The sequence below is a fragment of the Phocoena sinus genome, chromosome 1 (genome assembly GCF_008692025.1).
Source record: "Phocoena sinus isolate mPhoSin1 chromosome 1, mPhoSin1.pri, whole genome shotgun sequence".
NCBI lineage: Eukaryota > Metazoa > Chordata > Mammalia > Artiodactyla > Phocoenidae > Phocoena > Phocoena sinus.
The window spans coordinates 9611250-9624137 of NC_045763.1; the positions used below are offsets into that span (position 1 = coordinate 9611250).

The following is a 12888-nucleotide window of genomic DNA, read 5'->3' on the forward strand; positions in this document are numbered from 1 at the left end:
GAACGCAGTAAATATGAATGTTTCCAGTCTGTCATTTCCTCTCTTTTATGCCAGCTTTTCACATCCTGAACAACACGACCATTCAGTTTAAACTGGAGAAGATCCCTGTAGAGAGAGAATCTGAATTGACTTTCTCCCTTAGTCCAGATGACCTGGGAACTTCTAGTATCATGAAGATAGAAGGAAAATTTGTCAATCCGGTGCAGGTAAACACGTTATTGATTTTTATGTCAGGACAGTTGAAATTATGTAATTATTTTACATTTATATTATATACGTATGTTATATTTATATTTTGTATATATAAAATGTTGGAAGGAAAATATATAAATTCAAAGAGATATTATTCATATTATTGTCAATAACTTCTTCCAATGAACCATGGAATCCTTTTATCATGTCCTTCTATCACTGGGGAATCAGTCTTGTTAGCCTTCTTCATGTGGAGAGGGGCGAATTATGTAGAGGAAGAGGGCAAATCCTTAATTCCATTGCCATTAAGAAACGAGGAAAATTATTGCTTAAAAAGTCAGTCTCTCTTTCCCAGAAAGTTATAATTCTTGTCACACTTCTGACACATTTGGCCCAGCCTGTAAAACAATGTGATTATCTGAGCTGTTGACAGATCCCTTCAAGGGAGAATTAGTCTTGCCCCTCATTGAAATGAAATGGTCCGGGGGTGTGTGTGTGTGTGTGTGTGTGTGTGTGTGTGTGTGTGTGTGTGTGTGTGTGTGTGTGTGTGGTGTATGTGTGTATACACCTGTCATCCTTTTTCCTTCGAAAGTGTCATTTTTCCTGCTTTCACAGGCATGAGAGCAAAAAGCATAACATTATAAAACAGCAAGGACAGGCAGGATCTTAGGACAGTGGACCCTGGCCTTGGGCAGTATTTGGTTACTAGTCTGTCTGGCAGTTGCTCTGGAGTAACCCAGGAGTGCTGTTAACAGAACATACATACTTTTTGACATCAGTGGTTCCTAGATAAGGGTCTCTGGGTGAGAGAACTTTCCCCAAAGCTTTTCCTTTTTGGCTTCTAGGGTTTTTCCTTTTTCTCTTTTAAACTTTTGCCTCATCAGTGGTGGTTACTTAGGATGAATATTTCAGCTTAAATATAGCACATAATGTGAATTCTGTTGGATTATATTGACTTATTATCTTATGGTTACCATCGACTTACTGTTGTTTTTTTTTTTTGCGGTGCGCGGGCCTCTCACTGTTGTGGCCTCTCCCGTTGCGGAGCACACGCTCCGGATGCGCAGGCCCAGCGGCCATGGCTCACGGGCCCAGCCGCTCCGCGGCATGTGGGATCTTCCCGGACCGGGGCATGAACCCGTGTCCCCTACATCGGCAGGCGGACTCTCAACCACTGCGCCACCAGGGAAACCCCTTACTGTTGTTTTTGATGAAAATCTTAAAAAATTATTTTAAATAATTCTTTAAAATAATTTAGTAATTTAAATAATGAAAAAATATTTTATTATGAAAGATTTTAAAAATAGACAAAAGTAGAATTGTCTAATAAACCTCATATACCCATCACTCAGATTCAGCAGTTACCAAGATTTTGCCGCATGTGTCTCGTCCATTCTTATTTTCCTTTGGGGAAATATTTTAAGGCAAATCCCAGACCTCATGCCATTTTTAACCCTATATATTTGGAATGTATCACTACAAACTATGTGCATTTAAAAAAATAATTATAATGGTATTATCATGCCTTACAAAATTAATGAAGATTCCTTGGTGTCATCTGAATTTTAATCCATTTTCAGATTTCAGAGACATTTTTGATAGTTTCAAAAACGTCTTTTCACTTTTGGTTTGTTTGAATCAGGATCCAGACAAGGTCTGTACATTGCATTTGGATGGTACAACTTGTGGGTCTCTATTCATTTAGTTTCCCTCTCATTTTTTTCCCCCCATGACATTATTTTGTTGGGAAAACTAGGTCAGTTGTCCTGCGCAATGTCCCACAGTCCGGATTTGGCCGTTAGTTTGTGGTGTCACTGAACTTGTCCCCCCCATTTTCTGTAAATTGTAAGTTAACTCTGCAGGTTTAACTGGATTCAGGACTGTTTTTTTTGGCCAGAACACTTCAAAGGTGGTGCAGTGTACTTTATGTCATATGATATCAGGAGGCACGTAATGTCTGATTGACATTAGTGATGCCAAAATTGTTGACTGTGTTCAGGTGGCAGGAAGCTGATCCCTCCATCGTAAAATTCCCTGTCAGTCACTCGTGTAAGGTCTTATTCACTGATAACTGTGGTGGGATACGTTATTTATTTAGGGGCTACAAAATGATCACCTTCTAATTCTGTTTTTTCTGTATCTGTTTGGAATGCCTCTGTTAAAAAATTATCCTTCAGTAAATAAAAAACTTCCCTGAAAACAGTTTTATTAAGAAATTGTAATTAAAAACAAAGGAAGGGAGTAACAAGTAATCATGGATCTGCATCATTATCATTACTATCATTAAAAAGTACTGTTTGATCAGCTGTACTAAGCTTAGGTTGTTATACTAATTGGTGATGATCAGTGAGTTTTAGAACCATGAGTCTTGTTTCTCAGTCCTAAGGTATAACCACATTAGACTTTTGGCAGTATTCCCTTCAATTTTTGAGGTTGTTTTTTGGGGTTAGAAAGTGTTTTGCTGATTCAGGCCTACAGTTAATAGCACTTACTGAACATTTATTGTGTGTAGATTATTCTGTGAGGTACTTGGGGAGGGCCTTGTGAATAGATACGGGTCACAGAGAGGTAAGGACAAAAAAGAAACAAAAGAGATAGTCCTTGCTGTCACCTGAGTTACAACTTCTCGGGGAAAGCCATAAAAAATTAGTGGGCAGTGCATATGAGTGCAGTTGATGACAGTAGCAGAATAACTGAATTTTTCTCTTTGAATACAGGTGGTGTTAGCAAAGCATGTATATGAGCAGGTTTTACAAACTCTGGACAATCTCGTGTACAGTGAAGACCTGAATAAGCTTCCAGTCAGTGCCACCTCCTCACCTTGCCCTAACTCTCCTCTGCCTTCCCTCGGTGCCTGTGGAGAACCTTCCGTTGAAAGGAAGGAGAACGGATTGTTCAGCCACTGCAGCCTTTCTAACTCTTCTCAAAAGTCCTTGTCTTTTAAGGAAGTCAAATCTTTTACCCAGATTCAAGCCAACTTCTGTATATCAGAGCTTCAAGTTCAGCTAAGTGGAGATCTGACTTTGGGGGCGCAAGGTCTTGTGAGCTTAAAATTTCAGGATTTTGAGGTGGAATTCAGTAAAGACCATCCTCAGACTTTATCCATTCAGATTGCCCTGCGCTCTCTGCTGATGGAAGACTTATTGGAGAAAAATCCAGATTCCAAATATAAGAACCTGATGGTGTCTCGGGGAGCCCCTAAGCCATCTAGTTTAGCACAAAAAGAGTATCTCTCTCAGTCTTGCCCTTCTGTGTCCAACGTGGAGTATCCGGATATGCCTCGGTCTCTCCCTTCCCACATGGAAGAAGCTCCTAATGTCTTTCAGCTGTATCAGAGACCCATTTCAGCCTCCCGGAAGAAGCAAAAGGAAGTCCAGGACAAGGACTGTCCCTTGACCCCACCTCCTTCTCCAACAGTAGAGGAGCCCAAGATACTTGCTGGAAGGAGTAAATTTGATGATTCCTTGGTTCATATCAATATATTCTTGGTGGATAAGAAGCATCCAGAATTCTCTTCCAGTTATAATCGAGTTAACCGGAGCATTGATGTTGATTTTAACTGCTTGGATGTGCTGATCACACTGCAGACCTGGGTCATGATACTAGATTTTTTTGGAATTGGCTCCACTGCAGACAACCATGCAGTGAAGGTGCCGCCTGAGGACATTCTACAAAACGTGAAGTCAGAGCCAAGCGCTTTAATAGAGTCTGAACTTCAGGATCCAGTTAACACCAAACTGGATCTCAAGGTATCAGTCCTCTTTGGCTCCCGTAAGTTCTAAGAATGAATGTGGGCTTTTTTACTTAAATGCTGTCATTGTACATTTACTCTAGAAAATTCTTCTTATTGGCAGGGGAGCTATATGGTTTTCTGGATGTCTCTTACAAAAGGGTAGACATTCGTATTTTAGAAAAGGTTTTAGCATTAATCCCATCTGGAGGCAGGGGAAATAAATGGTTTCAGTAACTTCTTGTCTTTCCTTTGGGCTGTATAGTTCATTGGAATTACTTAGTTTCTCTAAGCCTCTGTTTCCTCATCTTCCATCATCTCACTATGATAACTAAATGAGGGAATTATGTAAAGCACCTGGCAACATGTCCAGTACATAGTAGCTACTTTAAAATGTGCCTATTGTCATCATCTCCCTCTCACTCAGAACATTACTGGCTTTTATTGAGAGCAACAGTACAGGTGTTAAAAATGAAGTCTTGAATGTCAGATTTGCCTAGATTTGAATCCTGGCATTTTTGTTGTAACCATGCAGCTGTGTGGCTGGGGACAAATTATTTAGCCTCTTTCTCCTTCAAGTTTTTCATCAATAAACGTAGGGTGTTTAATGGTGCCTATGTCATTGGGTTGTGAGGATTCAATGAGATGATGTAGGTAAGGCCCTCCTCACGTGTGTGGCAGAGATGACCATTCAGTGAATGGTACTTCCCCCCACCTTTTCCTCCCATGCAGTTGTCTTGTAGAAACTGGGTTAGTGTCCCCTAGAGTGTCCCGCACTCTGGATTTGTCTCTTTGTGTCCTTATGGTACCATTTGACTTCTTTTATCCTCTTATTTTAGAAATGGAAGTTAGCTCTAGAGACTTGATCAGGTTCAGGTTCGACTTTTTGGTAAACACCCTTCAGAGGTGGTGCTGAGTGCTTCCTATTGAGTTACACCAGGAGGTCTACAACATCCGGTTGTCCCACTTCTGGTGACTCTAAGATCCATGCTAAGAGTGGGCTCAGGTGGTGATAGCTGGATTCCTCTAAGCAGAGCATTTTTAGGCCCATTACGTACATTATTTTGGTGATTAAGTGGCTAGAGGTGTTTTTACTTCCCCCTTCATGAAGGTCTCATTCCCTCGAGCTCCTTCTGTTGTCCATGTCCAAAAACTACTGCAAGGGGACCCTCTGTGGTGCAGGGTCATTGCTTCATCTGTAATAATTCTCTCCTTTTTTCTCTGCCTTCCCCTACACATGATTTTTCTCCTTCCTTTCCTTCTATTATTTTCTTTTCTTTTTCCATTTTTTCCCCATTCATCAGACATGTACCGATCACCTACTTTGTGGTAGGCATGAAAGATAAAGGCGTGGGTATCGCTGGGCTCTGCCACTCGGGAGCAGAGTGTGTGAATGGGGGTTTGATCTGTTCTCCGTCCCCTCTTCTCTCCTTCCTTCTCTTCAATCAGGGCCTCACCCCAGTGATAACACTCAGAGGTACCTGCCTCAACAAATCAGAGACACAGAGTCCTTTTTGTGGTTAAAATGACAGTATTACAATACAGTATTTCTTTGTTTCAGAGAACGCTGTTCCCAAGACAGAGGATTTTGGTTTTCTTCTATTTATAGTTGTCTCTGGGAAAGAAAATCTTGGATTGTAGTTCCTAAGTGAAGTCCCAGTTGGTCACCACGGGCTTCTATTAAATACTTGTCCAAAGACATTAAACATTAAGTGTATTTATCATTTTGCTTTGACGGATTTCTTAGGGTGAACTTTACTTAATCTGTGTGAGTGATAACAAAATAGTGCGATGTTAGAGATGAATGCAAAAAGGGGAAAAATTGTTTTATAATGTAAAACATTTCACTAACAAAGAATAGACGAGGCCAAAAAAACCCGCAAAAACCTGAAAACCAAAAATACCAAGAAACAACAGAGTTCCTTTCCTATCAGCTCTCTCCTCTTATTATGGTTTAGCTGACTAAGAAAAGCTGAAATGAAGATGGCATCAGTAAAATAAAAGCTTTATCTTCAAATTTCCCGAGACTTGCAGCATCTTTCTTGATGCTGTTTGCCTGAAAGTTACCTTTTTTCCCCTCAGTAATATTTGCCTTGCTTTACCTTCTGTGTTCTTAGGTTCATTCGCTCTCTCTCCTGCTGAATAAGACCACCAGTGAGCTTGCTAAAGCAAATGTGTCCAAATTAGTGGCACACCTGGAAATGATTGGTAAGTGGGGAAAATCAGACTTGCAAAATCTGGGAAGAGTTTGAACATGCTGTTTACAAATCTAACTGTCCTTACTGGCTAAGGTGTGGCTCAGTGGCTTGGTTGTGGTTACTAGCCTGGCCATGATTTGTGGTGGTGGTGCCCCAATACTGGTCTGTGGATCAGAATCATCTGGGTAGCTCGTTAGAAATGCACACGTCGGCACAACTCCTTCCCCATCCCAGGAATCTGATTCTTTAGGTTGGGATGGGGTCCTGACACCTATCTGTGTTTTTAAACAGACTATCTGGGTGACTATGTAATTTCTTTGTCTAAAATTAGGACATTTTGGGGAGTGAAAGGGGGCATTATTCATAATTACAGCTGGGAAACAGGCATATAACAGGGCCGTCTCTGGGAAACCAGGGCACGTGTTCAGTCTGTTGCCATGCATAGGGGAAGCCACCGATAGGGGGTGGTTTAGGCAGGGGGATATTGTAGCAAAGCTAGCATTCTTTCTAATGGGACTCCATAGGTTGAAATTCCTAGTAGCACACAAGAGAGGAGCTATATCAAGTTCTAAATCAGAGGGATTTACAGTGTGCATAAAATACCGCTCCTTTTTTAAGCAACTGGTAATGAAATAAGGAAGATTACAAAGCTCCAATGTTGATTCTGTAGTAAAATAAGAATGTCTTTTGGGGACGGGATGAACTAAAATTGAGATTTCATGCCTGGTATAAATTAATTATAAAAGGCTCCTAGAAGAGATGGGTCTTTAGAATTGGGAGAAGCTTGTGTATTTTTGTTAGAGGACATTAGGGCTCAAAAATAAGTATGTGTCTTCAGTTCATTGGGCGCAGAACTAGCCTGACAAATATATACACCTCAGTCATTGTTCTGTAATGCTAATTATGATGATAAAGTTTGTTTCACAGAAGCAGCAGTGCAGAATATTCCTTTTCAATATCCACACCATGTTAAGAATGATTCATATAGGTTTGCGCCTCAGGTGCACATTTCAACATTTCTTCTTTCTTCTACCCACCTTCCAGGGGCTTTACTTGTGTAATGTCAGAGTAGTTTCAAATCTGTGTCTCCAGTGTCTGTCTCATTAATTTTGCCTTTTAATTAAATCACACTAAAACCCATTTTTTAATGCTCGAGTAACATATCTCTGACACTTCCTCCTTTTTTCTTTTTTTTTTTTTTTTTTTTTTTGCGGTACGCGGGCCTCTCACTGCTGTGGCCTCTCCCGTTGCGGAGCACAGGCTCCGGACGCGCAGGCTCAGCGGCCATGGCTCACGGGCCCAGCCGCTCCACGGCATGTGGGATCCTCCCGGACCGGGGCACGAACTGTGTCCCCTGCATCGGCAGGCGGACTGTCAACCACTGCACCACCAGGGAAGCTCCTCCTTTATTCTTTTGTCCGTAGTACAAAATAGACCTTATGATATTTCACTAATTCTAATTAGTGGTCTGATCTCAGAAGAGATCACATTTTTATCTGTATTTGTAAATGTCTTATCCTTTAAATCGTGTGTGCATTGAACTTTTTCCCCCTTGTAAGTGTTAAAGGGTGATGCTGCAGTATTGTTTCAGTCCCTTTGGACTTCTCCATTGAGACTATTTGCAATAGTGCATAAAATATTTTTCTGGGTGTATAGGAATATGAAAATTTTCTTTTGAATTTTGTTTTATTAAATGGTGTAAAGTCTGAAGCATGTGTGTATCAATTTTTGTTTCAGGCAGATTTAAGGTGTGTGACAGAAAAAAGATACATAAGAATGTGTTCTAATTTTTAACATTCCTAGAAGGAGACCTGGCCTTACAGGGAAGCATTGGGAGCCTGTCTCTGAGTGACCTTACATCCCATGGAGAGTTCTATAGAGAACGGTTCACTACCAGTGGGGAAGAAGCACTCATCTTCCAGACTTTCAAGTAAAAATACCGATTTTTTCTCACTTAACATTTTGTCATAATTGCTGCTTGTTTCAAATTCTTGTCAGCTAAACAATGAAGAAAAGTTTTAAAAAATCGTAACATCTTACGTAAAATTGATTTGATCTAGTTATGGGGAATCTTGATTTATATATGTCCAATGCAATGGATCTGCATTGAAGTGGGCGACTCAGGCTTAATAAATAAATGGGGTATGATTGAAATAATTATGATTATTATTAGTCTGGTTTCACACCAACTTGTTATGTGACTTTGAGCAAGTCACTTAATCTCCATGCATCAGTTTTTCTATCGAAATATTGAGGGGACTATGTTAGATCAATTTCCATCTAGCTCTGAATGTTCTGGAATGATTTCAGCCTGAGAAAGTTGTTGAAGATACAGGTTTTAAATTACATTACGCATTTTTCCCAGTACAAACATAATCTATATTCAATTTTAGAACTTAGAAGGCATTTTTAGCCTATGTAGTTATTAAAGAATGGTTTTCTCAGAAAGCAGAAAGTTTAAAAGCCTGGGTTTTCAACCTCTCAGGGAACTGTTAGAAAATATAGGTATCCAGCTCTGCTCCCAGATACTCTGGTCTGAAGTAGTATTCTTTTTTTTTTTTAAACTTGCCGAAGTGATTTTAAAAAATTTTTTGGCCGTGCCGCACAGCATGTGGGATCTTAATTCCCTGACCAGGAATCAAACCCGCGCCCCCTGCATTGGAAGCACGGAGTCTTAACCACTGGACCACCAGGGAAGTCCTGCCAGAGTGATTTTAATGTTCAACCAGAGTTGAGAAAAATGGTCCCTAAAGATGTCTGAGAACTTTTTCTTTCCTTTCCAGAGGAAGTATACCATACTGTTCTGAGAATTTAGATTGATTTGTTTGCACTGTTACCTACCACAGTGGCATGGTTCTCTAATAAATGAGATAATTAATGTCAAGCTCTTAACTCTCTGCCTGACACAAAATAGGTGCTCACCTAATACGAGTTCTTTCCCCAGTGACTGTGTCCTGTATAATAATTTATTATTATGGCATCATGTTCCATTAAATTTAAAACCATTTGTAAAAGTTTTCTAATTTACCTGTGAATGTAGATGCTAAAACTCTTTAGCTTGCATTTCACTGAAGTAAAAAGAAGACTTCTTTCAGCTTCCAGAAGACAGATTGCCCCAGAAACTTTGGTTCTGTTGCCTAATTTTCTTTACCAGTTGTTTTGTGGTCTTATTTTTATTACCTTTCAAGCCCATATTGTCACAGTCTTTGCTAGAAGAGTGAGCAGGAATAGTCATTTTTCCTTAAAGGCAGGGAAAAAGAGCCTCAGGGGAAAGGTCTGAACCACAGGTGGCTTCTGAGTGAGTTCTGGAGTCATGAGTGGGTTCAGCACCCAGAGCGGTGCCCCTGTTTATAGCCCTGGCCATCACGCCAGACTTTTATTTAACATCCTCAACACATGGCGGGAGCTTAGAAAGGAAGTAATTATTGGAGTTCGCTTTCTAAAACTTGATTGGTGGATTTCCATTTTAATAAAGCTGTTTTCTAGGGAAACCCGTAAGTCAACCCAAGTTTTCTTCAAATACTAATTTGCATCTTGCTGCTGTCTGAGTCACATTTTTGCCCTTCCTCCTAGATATGGCCGGCCCGACCCGCTGCTCCGGAGGGAGTACGACATTCGAGTGAGCCTCCAGATGGCCTCCGTGCAGTATGTGCACACCCAGCGCTTCCAGGCGGAGGTGGTGGCCTTCATCCAGCACTTCACTCAGCTGCAGGATGTCTTAGGGCGCCAGCGAGCTGCTATTGAGGGGCAGACGGTAGGTAGTGTCATTGATCCAAGATGCTTTTCCAGTTTGACTGATCAGTAGAACTTTTAAATCTCTAGCGGTAAATCTGGAAACTTTCACTGAAAAAGGTGAAGGTAGTTAGGTAATCTTAAGCTTACTACTGTCCTCCAGGTAGCTGAGTATCTACAGAAATCTTACTGTAATCAGAGAGCTTATGTTCCTTACTCATCAAAGGAAAGCTAAACTTTCCTTTGAAGTTTAGCTTCAGCTTGCTCTAAAAAAGATAAAGTTTATGGATAACACTAAAGACTTCAGGTTCCTTTTAGAACTTCAATGGGGTTACTTCTGGAAAGTGGTCCCAAAGAACATATCTATTCTATTATAGAAAGAGGATTTTTTTCAGATATAGTTGTCCAACTTCTTAGTTCATGGCTCCCTTTAATGTCTTTTTTCCGTGATACATCCTAGGCCAAAAGAAACACCTAATGGTCTTTCCATTTCCTAAGTAATGAAGTTTAAACAGCTTAATAAGTATATATGTCCAACAGCTTAGTAGCTGTTAGAAAAAAAAACACATAACTGAAAAATGAGATTTTTGTTTCATTTTTAAGTAACCGTAATTCCTTCCTAGTAGGATGTATGTGCCTCTTGGGCACTGAACAGTTTCTCACACTTAGAATCAGGTTGAACATCACAGCCCCATTTCCTTTTCCACATTTATTTTCTCATGGTACTTGCTTTTTTTTTTTTTTTTTTTTTTTTTTTTTTTATGCGTTACGCGGGCCTCTCACTGCCGCGGCCCCCCCCGTCGCGGAGGACAGGCTCCGGACGCGCAGGCCCACGGGCCCAGCCGCTCCGCGGCATGCGGGATCCTCCCAGACCGGGGCACGAACCCGCGTCCCCCGCATCGGCAGGCGGACTCCCAACCACTGCGCCACCAGGGAAGCCCCGGTACTTGCTTTTTATAGCAGCAACTGCTTAAGACCCAGCTTTGCAAAGATGTGACATCATTGAAAGGAATGTAGCATGATCTAACATTGAGTGTAAACCATCTCAAGTTAGTAGTTTGTGCAGTGTCTAACAGATGATGTGTTTCCCTCAGAGATTTAAAATGTCCTGGCAGTGCACCTGTCAGTGTGAGGCAGCCTCCTGTGGTGTCTTGGCACACAGTTTGGGAACCACAGAAAACAATTACAATGTAGTTCTTTGTAAAACTTGTTATTTATTTATTTTTAAGCTTTATTAGGTAAAAGATTAAAATTTAAGTCTTTATAATGGCAACACTTAAAAATTTTATGTTTTAGTTTAAATTAAAAATTTTTGAATATGTTGTATATTGTTTTAGTACAGAATCAAAGTAAAAAAGGACATTTGGAGAAAAGTCTCTTTCTCAATTACTTTTCCTCAGCCACCCAATTTCTGTCCTTGGCAACAACCAATGTTACTGGTTTCCTGTGTATGTTATAGAGAAGGTATTCATTTTTAAATATAAAAGTACAATCAAATTATAGGGAATCTGGAAAAGATATCTTATCAGTTTTCTAGCACCATAGGTATGTTTTATGTTCTTTTTTCCCTATACATGTTTCCATGGTTATAATTACGGAGTATGTAACCTTTTTTTCTCTCTTTAGAAACTTAAAAAAAACAATTTAGTATTTGATACATATAAAGAATATCTGTAGCATGCTTATAAATTACAAAGTGTGATAATAGAAGGAACATCTATGAACCCACCACCAAAATAAAAATTAAAACATTACTAAGACTGTTGCATGTGGTCCTTCCCTATCTCATTCTGTTAATGCCTCAGGTAACCCCTCTCCTGATTTTTGGGTCGACTAGTCCCTTTAAAATTAAAAGAAAACTTTGTATACAGTATCTTTTGTTTTGCTTGTTTGACCTTTATAAAAAGGGCATTAAATTTGCTTGTGTCGGGCTTCCCTAGTGGCGCAGTGGTTGGGAGTCCACCTGCCGATGCAGGGGACGCGGGTTCGTGCCCTGGTCCGGGAGGATCCCACGTGCTGCGGAGCGGTTGGGTCCGTGAGCCATGGCTGCTGGGCCTGCATGTCCGGAGCCTGTGCTCTGCAGCGGGAAGGGCCACAGCAGTGAGAGGCCTGCGTACCGCAAAAAATAAATAAATAAATAAACAAATAAATAAATAAATAAATAAAATTTGCTTGTGTCCATTTGCTAATTGTCTCCCAGCACTAATCCCTGCATCCTGGTAGCCACTGGCCAACTTGCTATTACAACAGAATACAGCCATGTTCATTTGCTTCCTTATTGTCTGTGGATGCTTCTTTCTTTCTTTTTTTTTTTTTGCGATACATGGGCCTCTCACTGTGTGGCCTTTCCCGTTGCGGAGCACAGGCTCCGGAGGCACAGGCTCAGCGGCCATGGCTCACGGGCCCAGCTGCTCCATGGCGTGTGGGATCTCCCAGGACTGGGGCACGAACCCACGTCCCCAGCATCGGCAGGTGGACTCTCAAGCACTGCGCCACCAGGGAAGCCCTATGGATGCTTTTATAGTTTTCTTGATTTGCTCCAATATCTTATGGATTTTGTATCTATTTTCCTGAGAGATATTAGTTTGTTGTTTTCTTTTCTTAAAAAGGAAAGAATGCCTGTTTTCTGGTTTTGGTAAACTGGTCAGTGCTGTCCTTGTAGTATGAATTGGGAAGTGTTCCCTATTCTATTTTCAGAATAGTTTGTGTAGAATTGACATTATTTCTTCCTTTATATATTCTGGATATAAGACTTTTGATATATCTTTTACAGATATTTTCTCCTAGTCTATAGGTTTTTTTTCCCATTAAAAAAATTTTTTTTTTATTTCTGGCTGTGCTGGGTCTTAGTTGTAGCATGCGGGATCTTCGTTGTGACATGCAGGATCTTTGTTTTAGTTGCAGCATGCGAACTCTTAATTGCGGCATGCATGCAGGATCTAGTTCCCCGGCCAGGGGTCGAACCCAGGCCCTGTGCATTGGGAGCATGGAGCCTTACCCACTGGACCTTTTCCCATTTTCTTAATACTATTTTTT

General features: G+C 40.6%; 1 protein-coding gene across 11 annotated transcripts in view; it reads left to right on the forward strand.

Moving 5' to 3' along the window:
* VPS13D (vacuolar protein sorting 13 homolog D) overlaps positions 1–12888 on the forward strand; it is a 245762-nt gene that overhangs the window by 37807 nt on the left and 195067 nt on the right. For all 11 annotated transcript variants that reach the window (XR_004347228.1, XR_004347280.1, XM_032608838.1 and 8 more), the window contains 5 exons: positions 55–206; positions 2910–3941; positions 6040–6130; positions 7924–8050; positions 9694–9874. Coding sequence is in view for 9 of the 11 variants with exons in the window: in XM_032608838.1 (XP_032464729.1) it covers positions 55–206; positions 2910–3941; positions 6040–6130; positions 7924–8050; positions 9694–9874 (1583 nt within the window). In the remaining 2 variants the exon portion in view is untranslated. The remainder of the gene's footprint in view (positions 1–54; positions 207–2909; positions 3942–6039; positions 6131–7923; positions 8051–9693; positions 9875–12888) is intronic.